This window comes from Mchenga conophoros, linkage group LG13 (genome assembly GCF_057382185.1).
Source record: "Mchenga conophoros isolate Kocher_MC1m ecotype Shallow Benthic linkage group LG13, M_conophoros_male_GT1.1, whole genome shotgun sequence".
Lineage (NCBI taxonomy): Eukaryota > Metazoa > Chordata > Actinopteri > Cichliformes > Cichlidae > Mchenga > Mchenga conophoros.
Genome location: NC_140538.1, coordinates 8,247,919 through 8,261,920, shown reverse-complemented (window position 1 = coordinate 8,261,920; position 14,002 = coordinate 8,247,919). Strand labels below are relative to the sequence as shown.

At 40.2% G+C, this 14,002-nt stretch overlaps 1 protein-coding gene across 2 annotated transcripts in view; it reads left to right on the top strand.

Moving 5' to 3' along the window:
• Positions 1–14,002, top strand: part of LOC146560796 (sprouty-related, EVH1 domain-containing protein 2-like) — a 36,287-nt gene that overhangs the window by 6,979 nt on the left and 15,306 nt on the right. For both annotated transcript variants that reach the window (XM_085296259.1, XM_085296258.1), the window contains exons 2-4: positions 8,654–8,846; positions 8,949–9,117; positions 10,193–10,257. In XM_085296259.1, coding sequence (XP_085152385.1) covers positions 8,654–8,846; positions 8,949–9,117; positions 10,193–10,257 — 427 coding nt within the window. The remainder of the gene's footprint in view (positions 1–8,653; positions 8,847–8,948; positions 9,118–10,192; positions 10,258–14,002) is intronic.

Here is a 14,002-nt window from a genome sequence, read left to right as displayed (position 1 = left end):
TCAGGTTTTAACGGAACCTAAGCGGATATCTGGTAAAGAGTCTTAAGTTGGTTTAGTCGCCTTTAAGAGGTTTAGAATCAGCTTTATTTCAGTAAAGTTCATGTTTAGATGGAGGTGCTGCTGCAGAGTCACCTTCGCACCGATGGCTTTCTCTTGGTGTACAAACACAATGCCGGAAACACTGAATAGCTCAGCGCTCATGTTCTAACTGGTCATTTGGAAATGGGATGTTTTCCTTTAACACTTCTCTGAATATTGTTGACCTCTCTGATGTCAGTTGACCCATTCGCACTCATTCACACTGGCAGCTTGTGCTGCCCAAACATGTGACCGTTCCATATAACAACAGCTGATTGACAGAAAGCTGATCAAACTTCCCCCGAGGAGCCTCCGGTGTCAATAATTGTGAATGAACTCTCTTCACCCAACCCCCAACCCCCACTCTATTGCCCTCTGAATGAAAGCCAGAACAGGAAAGAACAACATTGTAAGATAATTCCCCATACTACTGAGATTCATAAATCTATTTTCATATTGTTTTTACGCAGTGTGCTTTATAGCGTGCCTCTAATTAATGTACACGCTACTCACCAATTGTAGCAAGCTGCCTTGTAAGACACGAGGAGTTGTCTTACCAAGACTTTGATAGCAGCACACATTTTTGCCCACACATTTGATCAGAAATACAAACCACTCCACAGAAGCTGTTTGTCACACATCCTGGTTAGCTCTGAGCTCCTTACCCCGTCTGTAAGGCCCAGCATGTTGACTACTTGTATTTCCAACCTTCTCTTTCAGTCATTACTCAAATCTCAAGACTGTGGGTGTGCTCTGTCCTCACTACAACAGTCTGGTACAAAGCTCACATTACCACTGACGCCCTGCCAATCTAACAGTCCACCTCATGCTCCACATATTACTTTTTTTTGCTATAGCTTCATGTCAGCATTTCCAGGTCTAATTGCCACACACATGACGTCCATGCTTGCACCTTTGCACAGAAATTATCATGCACATGAAGACTAGCTACACTGATAGCCTGCAACCTTATCACAAAATGAGAGAAAGCAGACAGAGGGGCATTGCTGTTTTCTGGTTAGATTTTTTTTTTTTTTTTGCTTAGAACTTAGAGGGTCTACTTTTGTCTTTTTGTTTCATTGCGTGAATTTTTGTTGGTGAAAGAGTGCACAGTGGACGTGAGGCTTGTGAGTTGAAGATAGGGGAGTTCAGGGTTGTACACCACAACCCTTGTGCCCTAAGCTCTACGTTCTTGTGAACCAGAACGGTTAGCTTAAATAATGCATCTAAATGACACAATGTTCACCTTTGTTCAGTTCAGTCATTTTTGCACATATAGGAACAACTATATGACTTAATAACATTTTACTGATCTCTAAAGCTGATCTCTAACCACTCTTACAACTTCATTTCTGGTCACTCTGAAGTAAACTAACACATATTCACACATGTTTGGTCTGAACATGAGTGAAGGAACTCACAAATTTCAAAGTTACAGTGATGTGAAACAAAAAACATCAAGTCGAAACATTTAAGAAATATTTAATCAGCTCTGCTCTACATGTGGCCTTACTCACAGCAGTTACTGAGGCGGAAGTGTGAAACACTGTAAGCATTCAGTACAATAAAACAACCCTTATTCTGATGGACCTTTTTGTCACTTTCTGACACAGGGAGCATGTGTGTTGTGTTCAGATGTACATAGAGACGTGGGTGTGTGTATGTGTTCTGTTGATCAGGCAGAGGCGCGGCCAGCTATTCCTTATCAGAGGAAGTATAGCCACTGTTATCACACATGGTTGGGCTGCCCTCACTGGCCTTTTTTTTTATCTGTCAAAGATGAGTTGGATTCCAGGCCTGATAACCAGTGCACTTCCGACCCCCTTTCACTGTTTTATTGCAATATTGTTACACACAGACGACATCAAGTATTGTCGGGGTTTGGCTATCTGTGGAGCACTTTTAACAGTGTATAATCTAAAAGAGTGTATTCAGTGTTTTTGTGGTTCAACAGCAAGTGTAAGCAAAATGGGGAATTTAAAACAGTTGAGACATAAAGGCAAATAACAATGACAGTGCAATAAATAGTTTTCACTCAACAGGTGTGTACTCCACCCACATCACATTTCCTTATTAGGATGACTCTCTTATAAGGTGTGGAGCAGGCATAAAAATAAAAAGAACAGAATGATTACTGCAATGAACCACTTGAACCGGAGAGACTGTTCTTACAAGTTCATGTTACACTGAATTGTTTAGACTTTTAGAGTGGACATGGAGTTCTAGCTAATGCAACAAATGCGTGTTAATTTAAATGAAAAGATGTTTCTGTAAGGATTCTGGTTTTCTGTTTGTTTGTTTGTTTACATCGTTTCTAAAGATTTGGCAGTAATATCTGAACCACGTGTACACAGTGCCATTGGATAGGGAGACATTTGCATTTTCATATCTTTATATTTACACTACTAACTGTTACGGAGCCTTATGCCAGCTGATTGCTTTGGTTCCCAGTAGCAACTTGACACTTGTTTTAGTTGTCATCACAGAAGGTGGAGACCAAAAACGTAGCTAAACTGAAAGTGAATCTGAACGAGTCAGTTTTGTGTTTACAGCTTGCTTCACTTGCCTTCAAGTGGAAAAAGATGAGCTGATGTAAATTTAACAAGTACAGAATTTACAGTTAATAATGTACAATAATAAATTCTACTAACACCAGTAGGGAGTCCCTTTTGAAGCAGAAAAATATGCAAGTAGTTGTGCCTTCTGATAGCAGCTTGGGTGAGGCCAAAACTGTCCTGTGGTCTGGTACAGTCAAAATGTTAAGTGTTAATTTCTTTATGAAAATATTAGGCGTAAAATCTTTACCTCCAGGGTAAAGAGGTGAGAGACCATGCTGCATGTTATCAGCACAGATTACAAATTCCAAGATATTGGTGTGGAGCTTGCATTAGGGTGCACTGCGTTGGTAATGAGCACACGTGAGAGCACCATTCATGCTGAAAGTCGACTTTGCCCAGGAAGTCCATTAATGCCAAACTACATTCTGCACATCTAACAACAGCATGGCTCCATAGATAGAGTGCAAAGTACTGGCCTGTCTGGACTCCAAATTTATAAGCCATTTAAAACATTTAGTGGATTTTATTATACACTTAAAAAATGACAAAGACCCAAAACTCTTGAGCTTTTAACAGGCGAGAATGTTAGTTAAGTGTTCGTAAATGAAGAGGTGATGTAACATTTTGGTAAAGAATTGGGAAACACAATCTTGTTTCTCTTCAGATTATATAAATCTCTCACATTTTACTAAAAACTATCTAAAAATCTTCACTTTTAACAATTTGATTATATTACATTAAATGTTTTATTTATATTTTACACAACATCCCAGCTTTTTTGAAACAGAACTGTGCTCCAGCCTAGATTTTTTTTATTTCTATTAAGGTAATGGCTACCATGAGCTCAATGAACTTGTTGGTATGATTGCATGCCAAGCTGCTGAATCTGGTGCTGTGAGGTATTGTCAGGCTGTACTGCAAAGCAAACAAAAGCAATTGGCTGGCAACTGCAGTACTGTTTTTCTTAAGAAATGGAAGCCAGACACACCTTGAACCTTTGACCTGAAGTCTCATATTAAATTAGAAATGGATGTGATGCATGATTTCCTTATCAGCAGGTAGGTAAGCTCAGCAAGCCTTTCTTCTTAACCAAGTCATTTTCTGATGCAACAAACTGTACCCTTATCCCGCCCAAAGAGACTTTGAAAAGTGTTTGCAGTCTCAACTTAAAGCTTGAGATCACAAACCCACCAAATATTAGACAATCATATTTTAGAATGGTCCATGTACAGTTAGAGATGCTGTGTACCGTATGTGAATTCCTCTTTAATTGGTGATTATAAATAGTCTACAAACTATAGTACTGTACAAAGTTCTCAAGAGTCACAGCCTCAGCCGTATTTTACAGATGTCTGTAGACACTCGCTGTTATTCCACTCTCCTGGTAATTTGAACAAAAAAAGTTCAAATTTGTTTTTTAGGGACACACGACGCACCATGTCCAGATATGTCATCCAAAAGGTTTTTCTGCAGCACATTGTTGGTGCAAAAGTATTACTTTATGCCTGTCAAACTGTGTTATACTGGGCAATTTTCATAGATTCAGCTAACAAAAAAAACAGGAGCAAATAATGTATTTTTGTGCAGGCTGCTAGTAACAAAAAGCTTAAATGTACATTTTAAAACTTGGTGCCTTGCTAAGCTTTCTATATGTGTAGAAACTAAATTATTCAACATTCATTCCTAGAGTTAGGTGCTTGAATGATTAACAAAAGAATATTCCTTTGAAAATGGTCAGGTATGAGTACTGCAGTGAAAATAAGAGAAAAAGTAGTGAATGTCCAAAGAAAGCCTTTGACTTTCAGGAAGCCTGGGGAACTATTGCTTAAGACCACTTTAAAAAAATACATGGACCTCAGGCTCCTAAAGAAATGAAATGGCACAAGACTTTTGCACGGTACTGTACCTTTTCTCAAAATGGGCGTTGCAGTCCTTTTTCAGCATCAGTACCTCTTGCAACATTCGTGTGGACAGAATTAGATTCACAGTTCCCAAATGTATGTGTCTGTAAGAATGTGTGACCATTCCAAGTGTATTAAATTAGTGTGTAGCTGCTGGTTGTGGTTGTCTGTGTGTCCCCGCCACAGATTATAGGGCCTGTCGGCAGACGGGGCTCTAAACATGGGTCACAAGACAGCCCAAAATGTGACAAGTTCATCTCAGAGAGCTGATAGCTGGTATCGTGTGTCTTAAAGCACATGTGCTTATATAGCACAGAATTTAGTGTTATTTCTGTATGTGGGTGGCCTGGATGTGTGGTTCTGTATGGAAATATGTCATACATGTGTTTGAGTCATGTTGAACCACTGTGGTACTTTCATATAAAAGCAGAGCGTGGATTTTTTTTAAAAACATTTTTCAGTTTAAGAGCAGAAATTATGTCAATGAACCGAAATAGCTTAGTCGTTCCTAAACAGGGGTGCAAATGCTCCAGGGTTACTTCTGTAGTAGCCAGTGGTTAAATGGGTAAAAATGACCTCAAGTGCCGGTGGTGAAAAAAACAGATATTATGATGTAATTATAAGATTGAGTGCACCTGAATAGGTTAGAAATATTAACTAAAAATAATGGGTAAGCAGTAGATACTTTGTACTCAGATAATTATAGATAAATGTTTAAAACAGATAAGCAATTGAAAAGCAATTTAATTGGAAGAAAATACATACATATATATTTTTGTCTTATGAGCAGTGGTTGTCAGGTGGTTCTGCTCTGTATCCTTAGTTGTTTCCCTTTTGCAGACACATTTGACACTACAAACATACCATAATCTGCTTGTTAACTGTATTGTATCGTCAACCATATAGATGTAAAACTATATTACCGCCTGTCTGACCTTTTGAAATTAATCTTGTCTTGTTTTTTGTCCATGATTAATAGTAAGCTTCTTTTCTTAAATTAGTACACCACCATTTCTATTTTTAGATTTCATTTTTATTTCCTTTGTTGCTACTTAATTTTTCCACACGGTAAAGTAGAGCTCATATAATAATTTTTACCTACGCCTGTTGTGGCTTGACATAGCAGATGAATAATATCTGCCTACAGAGTGTATTGCTATAGCCAGAAACAACACATGTGCATCTGTCTACTTTCTAACCACATACCTAATTAGTATTGCAGTGGGGCTGGATCATATCCCAGCTGACAGAAAGAGGCCATACATACTGGACAGATCGCCAGTCCATCACACGGCCAATAACAACACTAAATCTTTAATGCTTCACACTGAGTAATATTTCTTGCCAAGTAGATTTTGGGTAGTGTCTTTGAGTTTCTAATTCAAGTAACTTTAAATTTCTGAATGGAAACAAAAGCTCAGGAGTTGTGGGTGAATCTCTGGTTGCCTTTCTGTTTGTGCAGTTTGACTGCTGTCACCTAGTCAGTCTGTCATTCACTCAATTTTATGAATGTGTGTGGGTGGGAGCTGGTGAACCAGTTTTGCCACCTGTGTGTGTAGGTGTGTGTGTGTGCATTGAGTCCTTAGTACTGTTAGCTAATTATATAACAACGCTTTTCTCATTCACTCCCACTCATCCTCCCTCCCTCACTTCATCACTCTCTTTTTATGTTTGTCGTTATCTCTTCATGCTTCTCCCCCACACGCGTACACAAACACACATGAACGCACACGCAGCACAGCATCAATAGTTCATACATGGGTACATGCATGTGGATTGCAACCATGTCCATTGTGTACACGTATAGTGGTGACTGTCATGCTTACACATAAGAATACCATGTATTTTACTATCAGCCTCCGGTGTATTGTCTCCGGTTTCAGTTTTTGTCATCTGCTTTGTACTTCTTATAGAATAAACTGTATTATCTGTCAGCTTGTATAACTTGTGGCTCCAATCCAATGTTGTCTCATCTAAATGGTGCAGACGACTCCATTTCCGATTTAGGCACAAAGAACAAAAAGACATAACATGGATAACGTGGGACTTCTAACTAGGCTGCAGCCATTTTGTACGAGTAATTAGTAAATTGTTTTTTTTTTATTCCCGTTTATTAACAAGAATTTTTAAAAAAAATTGCAGAAAATGCGATTTCAAGACTTATTTTATTACCACTAATTGCTGCAGTTTGCATGCAAGATGCTGACGTGTCTGCAAAAACTCGCCAACAGTACGATTTAAAAAAAAAGTCCTGTATTTTAAGTGAGCACACAATATATGTGCCTAGTGGATTTATCAGTCAGGCAGTTGAGAGCAATTTTTAAGTATACACTATTTCTAAAATTTCCCTTTGTTAAAAAAGGAATTCAGTTTACAGTCATACTAACGCCCTGCCACATGTACATGGGTATTTTAGAAAACATACTGTTTTTTTCTAAGTATTTTAGTCTTACTTCTATGCATTTTAAGTCACTGAAAACTGAACGTTTGAAAAATTCCTTCCAGAGTTAAGACTTTCCAGATGTCTCCAACGTCAGAAATGTGCACGTTCATTCCCTTTTTTCAGGTCAGACTGTGGGCTGCATTACTGTTTGTAGGCTTCTAAATACACAACATTTCTACAGGGTTAGGGTTCTATTACCACCTGTTGCTTTAGCATGCTTTTCACAGCACTTTGCATCATTTTCTTTGTATTCACATGTGTCCAGAAGTATTTCTCAAAAACAAAAGAGGAATATGTACATTTTATGAGTGGATCTAACCTTCACGGAAGAGGAAAGGCAATTTGTGAATGAACATCAAATAATGAACCTAAATTTTCTGTTGTTTGATGACTTGCAAAAACTTCACATCCACTCAAATCTCCCCACTGTTGTAGGCAATTTTATTTTAATTTATAGTGATGGTAGAGAAATAAAGTGATATGACATGTAATATGAAAATAGGGAAGTTCTTATTGTTTACAACCACTAAAGCGACAAGATAAGGGATGTTTTCACTAATAATCAGAGGGTTACTCCAGGAAAATATGGAGCAGAAGTGATGAGCTATATGATGAGGTTAGTGAGGAGATGATGGGCTGAAACAGCATTTTATTAAATACGTGGACTGTTTTATGTTAAAATGGCAGCAGTTTAACTTTTAAACAAGTTTTAAAACAACATAGCACCATATTAAATTTACATTAAACTTTGGGGTTGTTTGTGTGTGTGCATTCAACTGACTTGTCCTGGTACAACACCTCCTACTTGAGCACAGCGAGGACCAGGCAAAGTCGTGACTTGCAACGCCCTCAAACAGTCTGCCAGGGTGTGATTCCTGCTCTAGAATAAACTCTTAATGCACATTAAGAAAAGCATTGTCAATTTTCACAAGATGGGATAAGATGTTATTTTCTTATCCAAAGAGTTATTGTGTCGCGTGGAAAATATTACTGTTATTTTTCGGTTTGCAATCATGTGAATTTTGCTTTGACCTTGCGTTATCTTGTATTCATACATTTCTTTGGTTTTCCTGTGGAAGGAAATGGTTGTCATTCGACATGTTGCCACATTTCAAGCAAACTGGACTGCACTGCAGCAAAACCAGAATCTGATGAAGAGATTAGATAGATACGGCTATAAATTTTACTGATGCTATTTTAGAAACAGTTACGCTTCACAGTATATTAGCGTACACACTAATTTGCTTAGCTCAGTTTGACTGTGGACAAACTAATTTTAGGCTTGTATTGTTAAATACAGAATAGTTTGCCGGCTTCGGCTTTGATATGATTAAGGTTCCTCTATGACTGCAGCTACAAAAAGTCTATAAACAGCAGTGAAGGTTTTGAGGGGGTTTCCCAGTAACCTAAAGCATTAAGTTGTGTAACTTTATAGCTGCGGAGAATTTTTTTTCTGCCTCAACATTCTCCAAAATCACACTACTCACATAATGGATGATGCTTTTATTTTAAAGCATGTTTTAAGTTTAATGAGCATAATACAAGGGTTAAAAATGATTAGATCCTGAGCTTATCATCTATTGGAATCACCACTCTACTGTCTGGTATAATATAAACACATTTACGTTGCAGTCATCTTTGTGCTAATATCTTCTCTCTTCCTTTCTGTGCAGTGACAGCTACATCGTACGTGTAAAAGCGGTGGTGATGACGCGGGACGACTCGAGCGGTGGGTGGCTGAATCAGGACGGGGGAGCTCTGAGCAGGGTAGGGGTGTGCCGCCTGCTGCCGACAGAGTTGGCACCTGTGTTGGGCTCCACCAGCTCCCAGTTCTTCATCCGTGGTGAACGAATGCGGGACAACCAGGTAAAATACACACACGCATACATGAATGTGAGCAACAACGTGTCTGTTAAAGATCAGAAATGGATCCATGTTGTAAATGGTTGGTGCGTGTCGTATCAACAGGTGATCCTGGATTGCCCGCTGAGGAAGGATCTAGTGTACACCATAGCGACGCCCACGTTTCACCATTGGAAGGTGGAAGACAGAAGGTGCGGCCTATCCTTCCAGAGTCCAGCTGATGCCAGAGCTTTCGACAGGGGAGTTCGAAAGGCAATTGATGACCTGGCTGAAGGTAAACTGTGCTGCAATATAACTATTCAAATGTTTTGACAAGACAGAGAGAGACCTGTCCTAGCACCTATAAAGCTTCCAGAGCTAAAATATGCCCAGTCTCTAATTAAATACACCCAAACCGAAGCTGAAAAGCTTTATTGTCAATCGACGTCAGTAAACAGTCTCCTGTTGGGTTAATGGGCTCATTTGTTAGTTTCAAGTCTTACTGTATAAAACAGGACATTTGTTTTATAGATGATGGTACTTATCTGGGAAAGATAAAGCAAGATATGCTTAGTGGGCATACGGTCTTTGTAGACTTCACTGCTTTGTTTTCTCGAGGTCTGGTTTCAGAAACGTAAGACAGCAAATGCTCGTCTCAAGTCTTTACAACAAACCTTACTAGGTCATGGGTGATGGGTGGCTAAGTCCATCTTTTATATACAGTCTACAGCTGTGGTCAGAAGTTTAGATACACTTATCATATCTGCTTTAAAGTCATTAAAGATGTATGCTAATCATTGGAAAAAGGACAGTTCAAAGAAATCATCAAAGCCGAAAATTACCGTCACATTTATGTACATAATTGGTGTATGTAGCCTTCTGACCACAGCTGTATGTGTGCCCACCATAGTCCACTAAAGGCAGACTTCTTGTTTCAATCCCATGCTCCTCCTGAACTTTAAAAGCTGCAGCAGCTTGCTACTATTTCTCCAGGAATTCCACGTTCTAGTTATGACTAAACCATTGTTTGCGTCTTTCCGACTACATAAAGAAAAGGAAACCACACTACTTAATGAATAAGACACTCACTAGCTGGTTCAAGGTTTGAAGTTTTAAAGCATAACACAATCCACCGGTATAACCAGTTAGTCTTGGCAAGGACATGAATGAAGGTTAAGTATGTGGAGGAACGTGTACCAGAAAGTAAAGTTTGTTTTTTGTCAAGTTAAAAAATTTTGGTAAGGGACAGGATGAGGAATTCAGGAGCTATTTGATTGCCATGACGTTATCAAAGGACGTCAAAAGATTCTTTGTTGTATGTAAAAATTAAACAACCTGAAATAAAGTTTATTCCCTTCTCCTGTCTGTAGGCTCCACGACCTCCTCTACGGCACTCCAGAATGAGGGGGAGCTGGGTGACGATGACGTCTTTACTGTAAGCACTTTATTTTGCATTAATAACTATGATGGTCACAACTTTTGACTCACAGCAGGCGGCATTACTAAGTTTCAGTTTGTTGTGGACACAGTAGATTGAATGTGTGGTTGTGTGCGTAAAGATTTTGCAACAAAATACGGCTAGCTTACCTAAAATGGGCTTCAGGATCACACGGATAATATCATCTATACAATGTCAGGTCTTCACAGCACCATAATCGCTGGTCATACATAATAAGTCTCTGTGATGTCTGTATACAACTCTCAGCTTTAGTCTCCACCACAGAAAAGAAGAAGCCAACACCTAGTGGCTCTAGTCACCACTACAATTGAACTGCTAGATCCAAAAGATCATCAAAATTATTCATCCCAGTTCACGGCGTCATCCATGTGCTCTGTAGGCTCTCTGCTGGCAAAGTACACATCAACTCTGAATGGAAAGATCCAAATCAAATGCTTAAGGCCCGATCTCTGGTAAAATGTTCATGCAAATCTCGTATCCGTTTGAGTCATCCTGCTAACACAAACAAACTAAACCAACACCCTGGCAGTGATAGAAATCATGCAGTAAAAGGCTCTAAATAAAAACAACTGGCCGTAGACTCAGCCAGCTGCTCTGTACTACAGATTAGACAGAGTTGGAGCTTTTCAGACATCAAACCACTGCAAAACCTTTTTAATGTTGTGTGTGAGAACTTCACTGCTCTGAAAATTAATCTCTCACTACCATCATGAGGTAAACAGAAGTAGTGTGCCTCAGTGGTCTGTGTGGTATTACTCAAAGGCAAAAGCTGAGCCAGGTTTTTGTCAACACAGCATCATTTCTCACAATGTCATCTGGAAAGGAACACATTCCTGGATTACTTTGTACACACTGTGTTTACCTAACTATCAGTGCAACAAAACAGAAAATAATTGCTGCTGTGATAACTTTCTAGAGTTATAAAACGCTGTTGTGAACATTATAAGCTGTTGCACAGTGCTGTGCCGTTCATTAGGGGTTAAAACGCTGAAACTGGACTTCCTGGATCACATTTCATGTCTATCCAGTACTTTAAACAACACGCCTTTTCCAGCACCGCTACAAGCCTTGTTTTAATGCAGGTCGGATGTTAGTCTGAATGGCTTTTTAGGTGTAGACCTCCATGTGTGTTACCTTGACTGCACTAGTCCTATCTTAGAAGTTCCACTCTTCATAACTGGAGAAGGAGGCAGCAAAATTAGGATCTGGTCTGGAGCACACACTGATCAAATTTATTTCATCCATCGTTCAAAAATTAGGTCTGCTCAGGAGTTCACAGAGTATTCGCTGCCGGTCATCTATACCTGCCACAGTACAGGAAATGTATGCACACATACACACACACACCCTCCCGTAATCTGACACAAGGGCCAGCAGGCAGGGTCACAAGGTCACTTCCTGTGTCCCAAAAGCTCCCACTCTCCTGGTGACCCCACCCCCCTCCCCCACCCGCGCCATCCCTCTCCCATTTGAAACAGAGAAACACTACCAAACTAGCAGTTAGCAGCTGTTTCCCAGCTTAGCGCAGGGCCGGTGATTTACGAGAGGAAGTGCCTCGTGGTTCATCTTTGACTCGAGCTGTCTGTACGGGCCAAGACTAATAGGTGCTGTGCTGGGAGCACACAGCCACCACAGAGATGCATACAAACACTTGAGGAGTGGGGGGACTACAGCACTGTCGGAGGGCGGAGCAATCCCCTGAAATGGAGCAGCAGGTTTTCGCTAACAGAGAGGCTAAAAGTGCAACAAATCCACGGCAATTCATGGGTATTGTTCCATAAAATTGACCTTTTTTTCTCCACAAATGAAGACCCAGAAAGCCCACATCCATTTCAGTTAAATCCCCACTGACTTATAAAACAAAACAGTGTGATAGCCTCGATTTTTCCATTTCCCTTGTGGCCTAATATAAACTATTTTTTAGCACAAGGCTCACCCTGTTTGGTGCATGAGTCGTGCTAGCAACCAACAAAGCCTGCCTGAGGAAATATTATGCATTGCCTCACGTCTGCTTTTAAAACTTGTGCTGAAAAATGCCACAAGATTACAGCAAACAGCCAGCAGACCTACACATAGCATGCGACTGCATAAGAGGAAATACTAGGACACAGTCTGTATTTGTGATCTAAAAAACATAGTGGAATTAAAAACAAAAATAGGCTACATGTTGGGTCTGATTCTGAATCTTATGCTTGTGCCAGATATTAAAAAAATAAAAGTTACGGGGAATATTTCCCCACAGACATTCAGAAAGACACTCGAGTATTGTCAGGATCCAACTGGACTCATGAATGAAACCAGGGGGAAACAATTACTGCCTCGATTTGTGTCTTCCCTGCCCATTTTTAGGGTTTCTCTCTCAACATCTCTGTATTTTTCTACCTGACGACTGCTGCATAGCATATTGGAATATAAAACCCCTAAACATGAATATAACAACAACAGCCTTATAGAACATGTCAAAAAGTTACTCCTCTTCTAATGAAACGTTGCAAAGTGTCATGACTGTAAAATCACAGGTGGAACATGAGGGGTTTAGTGCTGCTTGTGTTCTTCTGTGCTAATGACCTTTCCTAAAGTTAGCAGCGGCGGCGGTGGCAGTTAGTGAGGCAGGCGGTCGTAGACAGAGGGAAATGCTGGAGCAAATTTACAGCCTTTGGAGGGATGGGGGAGGATGGTTGGATGGGCTTGGGGGATAGGATGGACATACTTCCCTAAATGATTCCTCGTTCGCCAAACCTAAACTTAACCTAACCCTTCCTCTGTCCCTCCCTTCAGCACATCTCCCCTCTCTGTCTCTATTTTGGCTCATTCACAACAGGGGGAGTGAAAGCTATAGATGCAATTCTGGGCTCATCCCAGGAGAGCGAGACAGGCCTGTTGAAGGATGAATCCTCCCGAGCTTTGAGTCGGGGCATGTTTTGTGTCAGAAAATAACTTGAAATGCCCTCTGTCCAGCCTTGGACCAGAATATATAGAGAGAGAGGATGTCCAGAAATACAAACTCTCCCCCTCAACTCCTCCCTTTGTCTCCCTGTCCTCTTGTGCAGTCTGAGCTTGCAGCTGAAAGTCTGGTCTGTGTTTTGAATTAGATGCAGCCATGGAGGCCAGAGTCAGACTGGTTTCAACCATACCAACTCCTCCCCCAATAATGGCTTCGCCAGGGGGCGGAGCCCAAAGCTGAGGGAGCATGTTATGTTATTTTTGGCAGGCTGCTCTGAGGGCTTTGTAAGAAAGCTAAGGGGAAATTCTCAGCATGGCAGTATCCATGTGGGGAGTACGATATAATGGGGATAGCTTCAGCAAGACAGACACACACACACACACACACACACACACACACACACACACAAATATCAGATCTGGGTCATATAGTTCTGCAGAATAGTTTGCAGCATTGGATTTAGGCTTATTGGAGTGCCAAATATTTATATTTTTTTGGTGGTGGGGGGGGGGAGAATAGTTTAGGAATAGTTTTAGAAATTCTAAATGATGTCAGTAGCTTCCAAATAAAAGTGGAATTTGCAAATCCTTAAAACTTCGCATTTCATTTAAAAACAAACTATCAGGTGTTGGTACAGAAATCCATTAAGATATTTCCCAAAGTACAGGATGAGACATCTTTCCCGGATTACTTGCTGTAGTTTTGAAAGCATAATGTTTTCACATTCTTGGTCACCACAGAATTTCAGTTGCTCAGTTTTATAATGTCACAATATCA